The 18150-nt window shown below is 32.6% G+C and overlaps 2 protein-coding genes across 2 annotated transcripts; both read left to right on the forward strand.

Moving 5' to 3' along the window:
- The first annotated feature begins 225 nt into the window (after nucleotides 1-225).
- On the forward strand, nucleotides 226-2891 carry LOC132746083 (uncharacterized). Its single transcript, XM_060735153.1, has 4 exons — nucleotides 226-320; nucleotides 1546-1732; nucleotides 2032-2292; nucleotides 2618-2891. Exons 1-4 carry the CDS (start codon nucleotides 252-254, stop codon nucleotides 2869-2871), a joined length of 771 nt encoding a protein of 256 aa, XP_060591136.1. The 5' UTR covers nucleotides 226-251; the 3' UTR covers nucleotides 2872-2891.
- Nucleotides 2892-9140: 6249 nt separating this feature from the next.
- On the forward strand, nucleotides 9141-12127 carry LOC132746084 (uncharacterized). The gene is made up of 2 exons (XM_060735154.1): nucleotides 9141-9236; nucleotides 9554-12127. Exon 2 carries the CDS (start codon nucleotides 9581-9583, stop codon nucleotides 12011-12013), a length of 2433 nt encoding a protein of 810 aa, XP_060591137.1. The 5' UTR covers nucleotides 9141-9236; nucleotides 9554-9580; the 3' UTR covers nucleotides 12014-12127.
- Nucleotides 12128-18150: the final 6023 nt, after the last annotated feature.

An 18150-nucleotide genomic window follows, 5' to 3' on the forward strand; every position in this document is an offset into this window, starting at 1 on the left:
GAAGTAACTAATTTTATCTCTGGCGTGGGTTCGATGCCCGGGAGATGCTTTCGTAGTTTAGCGCGGAGGAAGGTAGTCTAGTACTGGGTGTCAACTCTCCAGGAACGATGGTTGGCAAACTACCCGCATATATGACTGAAATACTGTTGGGAAAAGGCGTAAAATCAATCAAAGAAACAAACAAACAAACAAGCTAACATTTTTCTGTAAGTGACTTTTTCTTTAAGTTTTGAAATTGATTTCAGTTGTGCATGCTGTATTCTGAAGTACGGACAATTGGCCTACCAAAGATATATAGAAGTCAATGTACAACACAAAAGGTAAGATGTCTAAGTCACTATACGAAATAGCCTATTTTAGCTCATCTTCCAACATCAACATGCTGAACAAAAAGGATCGATTGCTGCCCGTCGTCTGTCTCAAGCCGTCGTCAAAATTTATACAAATTGCACCTCTTCTGAAAACACAATGCGAAAGTTGATGAGACTTGTCAGAAATTGTTCTTGAATGAAGCTTTACCAAGTTTATTCTTGGTAATAATTATTTTCAAAATATACATAATTATAAAGTTAAAACTTTCAAGACCTCTCTTCTGAGCTCACAAAGACTATATCTTAGATGTTTAGCATGAAACATTGACATATAGAACTGTACTAAGTTTGTTATCATAGCCCACTTGTTCAAACTCATCCCATCCCTTGGATATAAATCTGTTTGTAGGTATAATAGGGAAGGTTAGAACTTATATACTTTGTACGAAATATTGTTTGATGGACAGCTAACAAATTTGTTTAAATTATTGCTCTCGGGTCAAAACTTGATAAGCCACTATTGATTTTATGACAACCAATGACGCCTCCCATCAACCAGTGAAAGAAAATAGTAATTTTCATAACATTATTGACTTTTAAAGCAACCGGTGACTTCCATAACAACATTTATCCTCTATTTGCAACCTGTGACTTCCATATCATCCATTGACTTTCCTTTTTAAGCTTCGTATAAAAAGTGTTGATCCTATAAGATTTAATTGAAGAAAATGAAACTACTAATCCGACTGCCAACAATAAACTGTCAAAAATGCAACAAACATTGGATGTTTCTTTTATTAGAATTTACCTATATTTGTTTTATTTCTTATTAAAAAAGAATGTAAGGAAAACAGAAGATGGAATAATAATAAAAATTGCGTCAACAAATGCTGTCTCTGATCTCCAGCATTAGAAAAATGTTCTACTTATATACTGTTACTATTATACAATACATCAGACGTGGACATTAATGTTTTCTACCTTCTGTAAACGCATGCAGAAAATCCGTTTCCTTTAGAATATGCTAGCGCATATAGCTTCAAGGTTTTGTAACGTCACCAATAGAGCAATACAAGATTTCTTCTAAATGCCGGAAAAGAAATCAGTATGTATGTAAATCTATTTCTTCAGATAAAGATGATATTATATGTTACCTTTCCAATTATAAGCCTTTTATCTTTTTACTTATATCATTAAAGTGTTCTAATAACGACATGCATTTTCATGTCCCCAGGAATGTAATTCAATGTCTGTTTTGATGAGTCATGACAAATGTCCAACAACTTGTTGTGACACAGATTTCTGTAACAAGCGTTGTAGTGTTTCTGTGTTAAATAATACAAACACCAGCTGGTCACCATCGTCATCAACTGCAGGAATTTCAACAACTGTGACTACACCGATGACGTCACAAACAACAGGTGCTCTCTTGCCTAAATTGTACTCGACTAATTATTATTATAATAGCAACATGCTACATATAACTTTTTCTATCATATAAGTACGCAGAATGTTTGGTGCATCACTTCTGTTTTCGATGCCAGAACGGTGTTACGCAATAAAAGTAATTTTCTGTATATTTCTACAACATATGGAATTTTGTGCCCTATATCCATTTTTTCCTACTTCAAAGTTGAGTTTAAGAATTATTGTTATTGTTTAACATGAAACTTAAACATGTTTATTATTAAAATTTTGTTTTATTAAACCTATTGCGCAGTAGCTATGAAAACAACAGTAACTGTTAAAGCGACTAGTCATCACCATGGCTCCAGCACCAACAGACCCAGGACTTGTAATACTAATAGCGGATATATATATCTAAATAACTCAAAGGCAGAGTTATGTGTCCGTATTGTCCTAGAACATGAACTGTGGAGAGATGCACGCTCAACATGCAGGAACACGGGGGACGATCTGGTAGTGCTCGATACGCACGCGAAAGCCGTGCTGTTGAGGCATTATATTGCAAGTCATCGGCGTACGTAAATAATTCATATAGTAGGATTATTATATTAACACTAAAATATTTGGCAATAAAGTGTACACTTTTGTTCTTTTTAAGGCAGATATTTAAATTGAATCATTAATTTTTATCACATTTATGTCAGGATTTTAATGACATTCTTCATATCAGCGACGCCTTTTCTTTTAACTTTAGAACGTTTTTGTCCGTTTGTTTGTTTTTATTTCGTGCAAGGACTAGGTTTTCATTTTGATTTCAAATTTAGGATTTTCATACTTTATTCGGAGGGAATTAAACGTTTCAATAATATATTATACAAAAACAAAGTCCCATTTTGCAGATTATGACCACAGTGGTTACTGGATTGGAGCAAGAGTTTATGATGGCACTCACCATTTCTCATGGGTAAACCATAACCCTTTGATCAAGTCAGAAACGGACTGGGAAACTGGGCAGCCGAACGACTACAATAATGGTCACACAACTGCTTGCGTAGTAATGTTATCTTCACACATTTCTGAAAGAAATTATCAATGGAATGATAAATCTTGCCATGGCAATAGATATAATTATATTTGTGAAATGTTATTATAAACAAAATGCACACACTATTATCTTGTCAACTTTTCCATTTTTTTCTTTCACAATTTTTCCCAAAGCTATTTTCCTCAATATTAAAACCTTATACCACTGAAATTTTTTTTTTATATTTTATGTTTTTGTCCGAAGAAAAAAAAGTAGATATCCTGATGCAAATCCATGTAAATAAAGCACACCTACATAAAAGTCGTTTATAGAAACCTACACATATACACATACACGGCACAAACACAGAGAGAGCAGGGAACCGCTCCGTCTATGACACACTAACGTTTGTGTCACAAATCAAACTAAAAGAGCATACATTTAATTAAATGTAACACTGTTCAAGGACGCGAACTCAAAGTGGTTCAAATCAACGTAAAAGCTGTCCTTATAATCGAACTTCAGTAAATTTGTCTAAACCAACAGCGTGTATCCCAATCGCAACTACTCGGCCCTTTCCGTCAGTCTTCGGATTAGGACCTCGAACACAATAGTATGAATACACAGAACGGATGCGGTATTTCGGTCTAACATACGCTAAGAAACTAATTATGTAAACAAATAGTAATTAAATGCTGGAAGTTGTGGAAAAGTTTATTTCAAATATTTGTTGTAAAAGTCCACCTTAAACAAGTGAATTCATAGTTTCAAAAGCAAACAATACATTATTTCAATATTTATTTTTATGGTTGTAGAAACCGAAAGTACAAAAAACCAACCTGTTGACATTTAGTCGGATTTGTTTAAAATTGTACATCATTGGACATATTTAAATAACAAATTGTTGTCAGACATATTTTCAATCATAAGTGTACCGAAACAGACTTTATTTTTCTTTTGTATGTCAAATTTATACATTCGTTTTACATTATCTCTGTTTCTGTTAACAAGCGAAAATATATATTGAAGAATAAATCTTAGAGCGAAATGACATATCTGTACATAGGAAATCTTAAAGTAAAGTGACGAATAAATAAATGGCATATCTTACAAAGGACTTTGTATGTTTGAATCTATATTGATTGTGAACATCTTTGATTGTAGCAACCGTTAAAGTAATTGTACTTTCCTTATAGGCATTCTATTAGACCAATATGAAAATTTATAATCATAATTATCAGAAGAAAAGCTTCTTGAAAGAGTCGGCCACGCAATTTGTCATGTTTACTTAGTTTGGTGAATGTCTAACATACAACAACAGGACTCGTTTTCTTGGCATTCTCTCACAGCTAATATAGTCTAGCTTAACCAATCGTCAATCGTCACTCTTACAGATGGTACTACGTTACGTTAAATGTTACAAAATAAAATATTTATTTCACATTTTTTTTTAATTTCAAAAGTACATCGAAATAAAACTAAATGTTTCGTGCAAACACTTTTCGTACAAACAAATGTCGTTTCTGAAGAATTTATTAAACAATTCCTTCGTATCTGATATTACAGCAGTATATCATCAGAATCTCAAGTAAATTCACGCTTAATTAAGGCCTAATGAATTCATAAAAGTTAAATGAATAGTATACATATATATTGGTACACCATACAACCTGCTTATTGATATTGAATAGGACATCACATGTGAAGAAAAGAAGTGCAATCGAGCGAAAATATTCTGATATATTCTAAACTGTTCAAGTGTTGGTGTCAATATACATATATTTAATAAAAGAGTTAACTATGAGACAATAAAATTACAAAATCGAAAAATTCGATTGATTGCTGTACGGCAGTAGTTATGAAAAAATAAACTTAACCCGTAACCTGCTGAATTTATGCTAAAGGTCCTTGGTCTGCGTTTAATTACGAGCAGTTCTTTAAAACATTGACGTATTTCAATTTCAAATATGACAAAAAGGAGCCACCAACAGTGCAGAACCTTGTCAGACTGCACGGATGTGTAGGCAGGCCTGGTTCTTTAATTATGGCACAGTCGGTTCTATCAATGTGAAGCTCACTATCAAAAGTACATTAAAATACAAATACACCAACGTGTCTTTATGTATTTCATTTTCACGTTCATTTGGAGTGTGTTTAAGTGAATAATGTCTGTTATCTTACGCACATAAACAATACAACTTTACAAATATCTAATCGATCTAGTGTTTTGATGTTTTTTTACCATTTATTTTGTAATTCAAAACTGAAAAAGTATTACACTAAATGAAAAGAACATTAATGACACATATACCATGAAATTTCTTTTTATTAAATTTCTGTAAAAAGTGTATAATGTTTGTTTTCTCATCTCCCCATCCACTCTTTGTTGAAAACTGTGTCTTTGTACGGTTACTTTCTAAACTCCAAAGTGTCTGCGATTGAATTGTTTGACAAAAATATTAAATTTTCTCTCGGTGAGTGATTATTGGCAATATGCTGTGCATTAACACTATGGTATACTTACTTGTCTACATAAACCAAGTTTTTCTAAGTGTTGGCCTCTGGCAAGGAAGTTTTTTTTTTAATTCACAACGTGAGTTTATATGTATGTCAGGTGTTAACATAAATGCACATCGGTGCGGAAGTAAAAAGACAATCAAATCCGTTATTTATAAAATATTTTAATAATGAAGCGCACATCGACGCTGATCTCCCGAAACAGGACGATTTTATTATGCTCCCCGAAGGGTGAGCATATAGTCGCCGCTTTGTTCGTCTGTCCGTCCGTTTTTCTTGTCCGGGTTATAAGTTTGAAACAACAAGAGGTATCAACATGAAACTTTATAGTTAGATAGATTTCATTGAGTAGGTGTGCAATGCATAAGAACCGTAACTCTGCCTTGCCTAATTTTTGAATTATTGCCCTTTGTTTATTTTTACACTTTGAACTTTGTCCGGGACCTACCTCTAAAACTATAAGAGGTATCAACATGCAACTTTATAGGTAGATAGATCTCATGGAGTATGTGTGCAGTGCACAAGAACCGTAACTCTGTCTTGCCTATTTTTTAATTATTGCCCTTTGTTCATGTTTACACTTTGAACTTTGTCCGGGACATAATTTTAAAAGTATAAGAGATATTAACATGAAACGTTGTAGGTAGATAGATCTCATTGCGTAAAAGTGCATTGTTAAAGAACCATAACTCTCTCTTGCCTAATTTTGGAGTTATTTTCCTTTGTTCATTTTGAAACTTTGAACTTTGTCCGCGACATTACTCTAAAATTATAAGATATATCAACATGAAACTTTGTAGGTAGATAGGTCTAATTGGGTAGAAGTGCAGTACTAAAGAACCATAACTCTCCCTTACCTGATTTTGAGTTTTTGCCCTTTGTTTATTTTTACTTTTTGAATTTTGTCCGTGACATAACTATTAGAGATATCAACATGAAATTTTGTAGGTAGATAGATATCACTGGATAGAACTGAAATGTTAAAGAAGCTAAACACAGCGTTGTTTTATTTTGGAGTTATTGCCCTTTGGTCCTTTTCTTCACCTTGAATTTTACCCGGGACACAACTCTGAAACTATAAGAGATATCATCACGAAACTTTATATATTAATAGATCTCATTGAATAGAAGTGCAGTGCAAAAAAAAACTTAAAAAAGAGAAAAACAGAATCCCTAAACAAAGTCCAACACAACAAAATTGAAAATGTTGCAGGCTCGGTTTGATTGAGCCTGTTCATGGACGGTACTGGAAAGTGCAAGCTACCGTCCACGCCCCCTAGCACCGGCTTAAGCAGAATTCAACATTTAACACGAAATTGGTGAAATTTTGAATTTAGAAACATCCGCGCGGTTATCATGAAACCTTCAATATGACACTGTTGTGCCATTCCATTCCATAGTCGCTCGCCACTTTGTTCGTCTGTCCGTCCGTCCGCTTTTTTTGTCCTGGTTATAACCTTGAAACAAGAGGTATCAACATGAAACTTTGTAGGTAGATAAATCTCACTGAGTAGGTGTGCAATGCACAAGAACCGTAATTCTGCCTTGCCTTATTTTTGAGTTTTTGCCCTTTGTTCATTTTTTTACACTTTCCTGTGTCCAAAACCTTCCCGGGGAGCATCACCCGGTTCAACCGGTTCTTGATTTATATAAATTTGCTCCGCCTTCTAAAATCACTTGTTCACGTATGATTTATCTATTTATTCTTTGCCAAAAGAAAACGAAATTTCAGAAAAAGTATTGTTGCAAAACAAATCATCATACGTTTTTATGCCGCCGCCATAAAATGTCTGGGGCATATATTGTTATCCTGTTCCGTCATTCCGTTCTTCCGTCATTCTGTCATTCTGTCCTCATCAGTTTCCGTTCATTATCTTAGTAACGGTTGCACTCATTCAACTCAAATTTGACATATGGATATATCATGAGAAAATACAGGCCAAGTTCAAATTGGTTATGGTCCGATGATTTTTGACAAAGTTATACCCTTCGATGAAATTTTCAGTTTCCGATCATTATCTCCCCAATGGTATTACACATTCAATTCAAATTTCAAATATGGATACGTCAAAGGAATGGGCAGGTCAAGTTCGAATGTGGTCATGGTTCAATGATTTTTGGCAGAGTTATGCTCCTTTCACTTTAAAAATAATATGAAAGTTTCAGTTTCCGTTCATTATCTCCCCAAGGGTATTATACATTAAACTCAAATTTGACATATGGATACGTCAAATGAGTGTGAAGATCAAGTTCGAATTTGGTCATTGTTCGATGATTTTTGGCAGAGTTATGCTCCTTTAACTTTGAAAAAATAAAATTTTCAGTTTCCGTTTATTATCTTTCCAACAGTTGTACATATTCAAATGGATCTTTCATTAGAATACACTGGTCAAGTTCGAATTTGGTTATGGTTCGATGATAGCTGAAAGAGTTATCCCTCTTGAACTTTGAAAAAAAAAGAAATTTTCAGTTTCCGTTCATTATCTCCCTTATGGTTGTACACATTCAACTCAAATTTGACATATATATACATCAAGCAGTTCAAGTTTGAATTTGGTCGTGGTTTAATGATTTTGGACAAAGTTATCTCTCTTGAACGTTGTAAAAAAACTTTGAATTTTAATTTTCAGCACTCATACTTTTGTGGAAATGTATGTAGTCATTATTTTGGCTTCAAATATGTAATATTCAATTTACAAAAGATTAACTCGAACTTTGTATAAAAATGTTTTGTTTTTTAACATTGAATAGCTTTAAGGCCTTTGAATTAAAAAAAAATAGTTTGTGCAAAATGTTGGAACTAAATATTATAACATCTGAAATTTTGGCTGCATGGGGGAGCATCCTTGGCGTGACGACACATTTCTAGTTTATGTTTAGAGATGTTGCACTTTCTCATTATTACCTTGAACAGACTCAATCAAAACGGGTCTGCAATTTGCACGTAACATCGATGTTTTCACTGCTTCCGCGAGATCACAACCTTTTCCAAACTTTTACAAGTATGGTTCTGATAAAACTCAATATCAAGTTTTGTAAACACTCCTGTAGTTAACGCTTCAACGAGAAATAAAATAAAAAGCAACAAGAAACGGAAAAAAGACAGGTTATGAAATTCTAGTACAAAGACGAGTCAATTAATTCGCTGATTTAAGAATGGAACAGGTTATTAAAGGAAGCAATTACAAGAATCGAGAAATGGTTTATCTTTTAACCCGAATTTTATTGCTGCTGTACCCCTACTTAGGCTTTATAATATGTAGAACCTTTTACTTGTATTTCTTCTAGCATTACTTGTATTGCAATTACTTTTGAGCGATTACCTCTTTTCACTATTTTATTCGAACCGTATCTTTTCAGCACAAGTCTTACTATAGTTATTTTTTTTAACATCATTAACACCATGTTTAAAAAAGCTGAAGAACGAAAGGAAACACCTTAATATGAATTATAACATGCGTTTTCTTTTCTTGGCCTTATTAATTTCTTCAGGATATAGTTATTGTTTCAACGTTATACGATTTTAACCATAACACTAGCTAAAATGCATGTAATTTCTCATTCGATAAGTACTACATTATTATGCATTTTGTCTCATAATCTGGATTGATTATGTCTCTCTATGTTAAAGGTTAATTCATTTATTCGCACTTCAAATACTGCTCGGCATTTTGTACATTATTGCTTTATATAACAAAACTTTATCCGACATACTGAAATAAATAACACTCATCTTGAATAACACGACAAGAAAGCTCGAAAGATAATAAAAAATAACATTTAACAGCGTGAGATCTTGATAAAGGAAGTACACATAACTTCCTGGTGATTTCACTTTATCTTTTGATTGATCAATTTGAACAAATTAATTACAACAATTCTTTCACTACAAGTTTTTTAGTACGAGGAAGTATGACATTTTTTTTATAAATCGTTCGAATAATTAAGATTTAATTGATAGAATTAAACGAACGCAGGTAAGCACATTTTACTTATTAAAACTTGTAAATCAGAAATTGAAATGTACGTGTATTCTATTTACAATGCTAAAGAAATTATATCATTAAAATCTTTATTTTGAACAGTTTTTGATGACGATCATTGATCAAGTTGATTTTTACTTTGACAATACAAGTTACACAAATGTCTCACTTGAATTGGGAGGGGTTGAACAAAAACGGATGAAAGATGCAAAAAAAGATTCTGTTTTACTCTATTTCATTATGTGTGCAATTTAATATATTGTCAGTATAATACAACTGCTCAATTTATGTTTTCGAAATTTTCCTTACAGACGGAGCAAATTACAAAACACGATTACATGCAGATTACAGATATGTCAAGCAAAACAAAAACTATTTTTGCTATTGTAGTTTTTTCATTGTGTTGTGCGATTGAAGCTCAATCATTTTTACCACGGATGATTAACCCCAGGTCAAACGACACAAACTTGAATAACAGTATCATTTTCAAAAACGAAGAATGTAGTTTGACGGTGAATAACGTATCACAGGCCGACTTTACATACAATATTCTGAAACATCGGTACAATTTCGTTTATTTAAAATTAAAGTTTGTGAACTTTAGTGTTAATGCTACACAAAATGTTTTTGCAAAAACTAATTGGATTTGGACATACGAAGGAGAAAGGGGAGCACATCAATATCTTTACATACCAGAAGATTTTGGTTACATGTCTTTTGGATTACTTTGGGCGCATACAAAGAAAGAAAGGATTGCTATTGATATCGAAAAGTCTGGAGAATGTAAGAACCTCACAATAGGCAATAAAGACACAGATTATCTTATCGGTCAGGCATTAGGCAACATGACATCAGAAATAGCTTCAAAATATGAAATATATAACTCTAGCCTTTGGTGTTACAATAAACGTATTTGGATACACTCAAAATTTTTATATGAATTATGCAAAAATTCAATATGCACATTCCAAACAATTGAATATGAATGCTGCAAATTTACTTTTGATTATATAAAAAAGACCCGTATAATTCAGTGTCACAATGAACATTATCATTATGGAGCACTCTGGTGGATCCTACCCATTATAGCAGGAAATGTTTGTTTTGCCTTCTATCCATTGTTGTTGACACAAATTGGAATAAAAGTGAAGAAATTATCAAAAACAATAAAGAAGGAAAGACGTATATCATTGAATGCAGTCACGCCCGACTCTATTTCTGAAAGCAGTAACAGGTTAAACAAATTAGACTATTTGAATTTAGAATCGACAAATCCAGTATCAGTATTTTCAACATTATTTTCACCTTTATTTACCTTCTTCTACGGCGGGTCAAAAGGTTCACGTACCCTTAGAATTTGGATAATAATTATCCCCATGTGTTTAACAGCTACTCATGTCTTATTAGATTATATATATGCTTATGATTTTACGAAATCTGCGGTACAAAAAGGAGCTCTCCTAGGATACAGTGCACTCTTAGCTGGGGTAAGCGAAGCAAGAAAAAAATTTATGTATGTATTCGGTGGCCCAGTTGTTACTTTCTCAATTTGTGTTTCATTTGGGTGTCTTTTGATTGTGTTTCCCTCAAATTTAGAAGATTTTCTTGCTATTGGTATCACAAAACGCGTCAAGAAATTTGTATTTTTGACCAGAATGCCAATTAAGCTTAAAGAAAATTTGTCAGGAATAAATGTCAGACATCTGAAAGGATGCAAAAAACTTCACCGACTCCTTCTAGCCCAGATATTTATGTTAATTCATTCACGGTTTTGGAAGCAATCATTAAAGTTATTCTATTTAAGGTGGAAAAATATCATCTTTTCAATGATGTACAATAGATTGCAAAACTTGTTTATTGCCATTATGTTAAGTGCACTCCTGTTGCCTTTATACATCATGTTCTGTGTCACTGAGTTATTGCTAGCCGTTCTTTATTATCTCTTTCCAGTAGTCAACTGTTTTTTCATTGTTTTGAATTCTTTTTGTATTCACTATTTTGAGTGTTTCCATCGTAGAGGTTTTGTAGTGAAATGTTGTAAACATATTTTCTTCATACCCATGCTGATCTTATTTTCAATTTCCTGGTATACGTATTGCTTGATATTCTTTGATGGGTTTTGGTTTTTGTGTAGAATTGTCATGTTAACGTACAGTGGCATCGTTGCGTATCCACAATTATCTTACGGATATCTTGTTCTTGTCTTTATGACTTTGTTTTATGTGGCAGAGAGTATCAATGCATTTGGAGAGAGTTATAGAGAACTTTTAAAGGTAAGCTTAAAAGCTTGCGAAAAGTTTCAACAGAAGTATGGTGATGATGCTGAAATGGATCAAAACAAACTTAAAAGCATACAAACTAAATATGGCATTAAGAGCGACCTTTTTGATTTGATCATCCGCAGAAATTTGCCAAGAAGAAATCAACTATTGATTACGATGTTAAAACTGACATCGGTGATAATTGTGTTGATAATATCTGTTCAGTTACTCGTGACATTTGACAAGTTGAAAGAGCTATCCCTCGTGACGCACGTGTTTACTGTTTTATTTGTATGTGCATTACCGAAAATTGTAAAAATGATGTGCTTTCATAAACACAAAGATATGGCTCAAAGGAAAATTAAACGAAAAGTTTTCATAACGATAACAGAATACATAAGAAACAAAATGAAAGTACATTCTAGACACTCTAGTGATGAATATTGTAGCATTTTTGTTTCAAGCTCTGGGTACGAATCTTTTATGAGCAGTGATACAGATAATGAATAAGTGTTGATAAAAATACGTAAAAAACATGAGCAGGCTTTTTTAAAACATTTTTTCAAACAACTACATGTATGTTTCACTAAATGAGTATTGAAAATAAATTAATTGTTTCTTATGTACAGGGTTATATTCTGTTATACAAAGCTAAATAATTTATATCAATCATTTAAATCTTTATTTTGTAAAAATTTTTGATGACGATCAAGTTGATTTTTACTTTGACAATACAAGTTACACAAACGTTACACTTAAATTGGGAGGGATTGAACAAAACCGGATGAAAGATGCAAAAAATATTTTATTTTTTACATGTTTATTAATATGCTTTGTTAAATTCATATTATACGGTATGTCGTATTATCCCTTATATCATGTATATATACTTAATAGTGCTTGTTTGCGAAAACCTTTAATCTGTGAAAAACACTCTTTCTAGTCAGCTGTCTGAGACTAAGCACAACTTTTGCTTTGAGAAGAAACATTGCTTATACCACTAGTCTACCGCTCAAAACGATTTTATTTACTATTGTATGGTTGAAATAACTTTGGAAAAAGTGCAAACTGTTTGAATTTATGAGTTAATTTACAACCAAAATTGTCTGAAGTGGCTTGTAAAGTAAATACTTCTATTTCTTTGATCATCTTTGATTTTTTTACTCGCACAATTTATTAAGCACAATATATTAAGCTTTGTACCACTTATAAGGCTTATCAAAGATCAAATATGATAGAATATTGATACAATATTAAAACCGATATTCAATTTATTATAATGAAAAAATGTTGGACATCCTTATATTATTGTTTTCAAATAAATGTCAAGGCACATTGATGTCATATGCTTCGCTAAAGTTTTTCTTTCTTTCACGAGCCAACGCCGCTCGTTTAATTTTTTTTTTATTTTCATAGGCTAGCACAAAATAAAATTGTATTGAAGAATTATTGTTGTGTACAGAATTTGATAAATAAAGATGTTGGGTTAGCTATAAGAGTTTTTGTGTCCAAGTATGAATCGAATCCCTAAATTAATTACAAAGTAAATAACAAACAACTCTTGAAAGCAGAAATGGAAAATGACCTTTTAGTCAAGTCAATATGTTTATAAAATCTATATACATATACATGTACTTGGCTGTTGATTTATAAAGAGCATGGACTGTTCTGTTTTTATTAAACCTCGTTAAAAAAGGTTCGCAATAACTCAAAATCGCACTAAAAAAATCAATTAATTGTCAAATATCATTTAGTGTGCCTTATTTTCAACTGGATTTTATTCATTGCAACTGATAACGACAATAAAATTTGTTAAGAAGTTATTAAGCAGGAAATGTTGGTCTCATTATACTCAGTGATAATAAGTCAAGTCGACTCTGTAATGATCATGTGCCGATTGTCTTACTTTACTGGTTGGGGGAGACCTCGGATACCTTTCCATTCTTTAATCTTGGCACGAAGCAGCACCACTGAAAATCCGAAAGCTAGCTGGATAGCTTCCTCACATGAAAGAATTTTAAATCTCTGGTAGAACCTACAGGGGTGAGGGGCAAGCGATTTGAAGTAATTTCAAACATGATTCTTTTTTTAAAAAAAAACTGTAGGATATGTAACGGAAATCAAATAACGGTAGGGGAAATGTTACATATTGACAGGAATGACAATTAAGTTTTTCCGGCAACCTTACTCGTATATTTGCTATTTTCCATAAGTTAAATCATTACATCGCAACTTAAGAAAAAGACGAATCTGCTAAAATAAAAACAAACGAATAAAAACATAATCAGTCTTTGGACGCAAAATATCTCATGTTCGATGGAGAAATAAAACAAATGAATAATAAGAATTATTTTCTATACATGTTTAGAGTTTGTGTTATTTATGCACCTTATAATACAGAATATCAATTTGTTAAAGATATGTCATGCTCAAATTTGATATTTGAAATAATTGCTACACAGCTTAGTTCAATGAAATAAACCTCAGTTGAGTACACACAGGGGTGTTATGTAACATTATGAACTCTACACACTAGAGGGAAAGATGGTAAAAATACATAGTGCCATTTAAAACTGGCATTTTTTAAATAAAGGACCCATTTAACTTGACCAATAATCGGGATTGCATCCAGAAATAATTTTAACAGTTGCAATACAAATATATCTTTGATATCCAGATTCATTTAAGATGGTCAGCCTTCCTAAAATATCTTGTAATAACTGTTTGTACATTCATTGTCAAAGGAATTCTTAGAATGATCAGCTTGTACTTTATGTTGCACATCTTTGAATTGTTCCAAAGACGCCATAAATCCCCCAAGAAGAAACATCCTTGCGTAATCATAGACATCAATGGCTTTTTCAGGAAGAGGATATTTTCCAAATCTTAGGCATTCAAGAATATTGCAGAAGAAATCTGGATTGCAATCAATAAAACATCTGCCATAGTTGTCCACTTTTGTTACAATTTTTGAATTGATCATTTCGGCTAGAAGACTATTCTTTTCCCTCGAAAGTGTACTTTTGAATAAGCTGAATATCTTGCCTCAAACATTTAATTCAATGATTGTATCATCCTCGTCGTGATAAATCTATAACAATTTAGAAACAACAAAACAAATTTAGTATTTTACAGCACTAAATATATTTGAAATACATTGCAACATTTCTATCATATTTACAATTATAGATAAAGAAGACTGTTGGTATAAACAATTAAATGTTTTTAACATACGATAAATGACTTTAAACTATTTACATATTTAATTTTGGAGATCACATGTCGCTGAATTTTGTGAGATAAACAATCATGATTTTGTTTAAGCACATATGTCAACCTATACCATATCAAATCATCTATCATGGCTATTTATTTTGTTAAGGTAAACACTTAGTTTAGTTTCTTTAATATATTTAAAACTGTCTAAACAAAATGTCCTAAATTCAAGAGAACCAATCTGAACAAAATGAAACAGTAACTTTATTTTAGGGCAATTTCGAATTTATGCATACAACAAAGCTAACATGGTTTGGCCATGTAGTAAATGATTGAATGATGTTGAAGAAAAATAATTGTTTATTTACAGTTATATCACCCCATTTTTAATAATTTTATCGATTTTGTAGCTTACACTAAACTTTCTTTTATTTTTAAAATAGAAAATAAGCCGTAGATGCTATGTTAGATAAAATATACGAGGATTGATCAAAGAGTTCTTGGCCCGATGTACTTCCGATAGTCAGAGAACCCAACTAATGGTCTTACTTTTCAATATAATCGCTAGCTGCATCAGTGAAATTTGCAAACCTGTTCTCCAACTTGTTTAACCCTTCTAAATAGAACTCTCTAGTTTGGTCCTCAAAAGAACTCATTGACCGTCTGCATGACACCTTCATTGCTTCCAAAACGTCTACCACGAAGCCAGAGGTGTACAAGTCCGGAGAATATAGGGGATAGGGATGAATTTCAAATTCGTAGCGAAGACATGTTTATTTTGTTTAATATTTGTATACATGTTGAATATATGTTTATGAAATAATAAATATTTAAGAGTGACTCGATTTGGTTTTTACTTAATTTTTTGAAATACTCCAATTGTGAAGATAAAGTTTTTAAGCATATGACTTTACAGTTCCCATTCACAATGTGTAATCAAACATGTTCTATTGTACGAGCCTGCATTTCGGTCATGTACACGTGTCACGTATATTATTATGTTTCATGACGGGCCGCTTACGTATAAATGCATGCTTTGATATTATCTGTACCTTCTTTTATCTCGAAAATACAGTTTTGTATACCCTGTTGACAACTAAAAATGCAATTCCGTATATCCCCTATATATATTGAAAATACAATTCCGTATATCCCCTGTATATGTAGAAAATACGATTCCGTATATCTTCTGTATATGTAGAAAATACGATTCCGTATATCATCTGTATATGTGGAAATACGAGTCCGTATATCCTCTGTATATGTAGAATATACGGTTCCGTACATCCTCTGTATACGTAGAAAATTCGAGTCCGTATATCCTCTGTATATGTAGAATATACGGTTCCGTACATCCTCTGTATACGTAGAAAATACGAGTCCGTATATCCTCTGTATATTTAGAAAATACGGTCCCGTATATCCTTGGTATATTTATAGTATACTAGGGATAACAACCTTTATAAAGTCCGTATACGGGATTTTATTCTCCGTATACTTCAAAAGTACGAACAAATATACGTACATGCATATAGGGCAAATACGGAATACCGTATATGCCTGATGCATGTACGGACTTCCCGTATACGCGGTGTTCCCTATACGGACTCGTATACTTGGTCCGTATATTCGACAAATAATCCCGTACACGCCCGTATATGTCAAAAATACGGGACCGTATATTCCCGTATATCAGTATATTTTTCGCAGTGATATGGTTGAAGTTACTTTGTAATATGTGCAAACTGTTTGAATTTATGCCTTAATCTACTAACAACATCTTCTTGACTAACTTGTAAAGTACAGATTTTTGTTTCGTTGATCATCTCTGAGTTTTCTTATCTATTTACAATACAATTTATGAAACTTTGTATCAATAATAATAAGCCTTATCTAAGAACAAATGTGATTAGATATTGATACCAAGTTTAAAATCGGTATATGATAATATGAAAATGTTAGACAGCCTTATCATATTGTTGTCAAATAAATGTCAAGGCACATGTATATCATATGTTTTGCTAAATGTGTTTTTTAACTTCCATTCATGAATTTAAACAAGAGCTACGCTTGTTTATTTTTTCATTTACATAGATTAGCACAGAATAAATTGTATTGAAGAACAAATTATTGTTGTGTACAGAATTTGATATATAAATTACATGTTGGTTTTGTTATAAGTGTTGATGTGTCCAAGTATGAATCGAATCCCTAAATGAATAAAAAAATAAAACAACTCAAGCAGCATTAAAAATTACCATTTTAATAAGTTTATTTTAAGGTTAAGGATATTTCACAATTATTCAATATATCAGTTGTGTCAGAGGTGTCGTTTTCTCAAAGTCAAAGTCAAGTTCTATGCTTAATTGCGGAGTTATTGTAATTTAAGAAAAAATCAATAATTTGATCCAGACAGTCAATTTCATTTTACGGTCAACGTCATTTTTGATTTATTCAACATGTTGATCTTGCCAGTGGTGTTGCTTTATCCAAGTATTTAAAAGTTATGTAAAAAAAAACAAAGTGATCTCACGTTAAGCAAAATTCATTAATGTGGCATTGACTGTCAATGTCATTCTATGGTCAAGGCAAATTCAAAGTTAATTAATAATCATGTTGGTTGTGTCATAAGTGTTTAAGTCTTTTAAGTCCAAGTATAAATCAATTCTACAAAGAAATAACAAAGTCATGCCAGTTTTAAGCAAAATTCAGTACTTTGAAGATCATTGAAGACATAATTTATAGTTAACATGTCGGTTTTGTAGTAAGTGTTTATTTGTCCAAGCATTTATCAAATCGGTAAGTAAGTATCAAAGTAATGACAAGTTTGAAAAGAACGATAGTCAAGGTCATTTCAAGGTCAAGATTTACTTGAATTATAATAATATGCCCCACCAGGCGAAAAGTCGAGAATTGACAAGTTAAAATGGCAGATGCGAGAAGTTTAATAAAATTTAACCCCGCGGGATCGGGAAGCGAGATTTAAGAAATTAAACGGTTGGGGGACGATATTACGCTACTTAAATTCCCCACTCATTAGCGTGTTTTCCCTCCGCGCCCCCGCCATTTTAACTTGTTAATTTTCGACGTTTTGTTAAGCGGGGTCGCTTGCTAACTAGCGTGGGCCATTGCAAATTTATATTTATTAAACCTCGCCCGCTTCCCCGCTAATTAGCTTGTTTCCGCTCCGCGCCACGGCCATTTCATTTCTTAAATTTCGCTCTGCAACACCGCGGGGCGACGTTTTATTTATCAAACTTTGCTCCACACCCACGCTAAATAGCGTATTCTGTCTCCGCACCCCCGTCATTTTAAATTGTTTATTCTCAACCTTTCGCTTGGCGGGGTCGCGGGGCAAAAACACGCTAATTAACTGGAGCGCGGGGCGAAGTTTTATTGATTAAAATTGTTAATCATTTATAACAATATTT

The sequence above is a fragment of the Ruditapes philippinarum genome, unplaced genomic scaffold (genome assembly GCF_026571515.1).
Source record: "Ruditapes philippinarum isolate M1 unplaced genomic scaffold, ASM2657151v2 ctg17088_1_1_1_1, whole genome shotgun sequence".
In the NCBI taxonomy this organism is placed as follows: domain Eukaryota; kingdom Metazoa; phylum Mollusca; class Bivalvia; order Venerida; family Veneridae; genus Ruditapes; species Ruditapes philippinarum.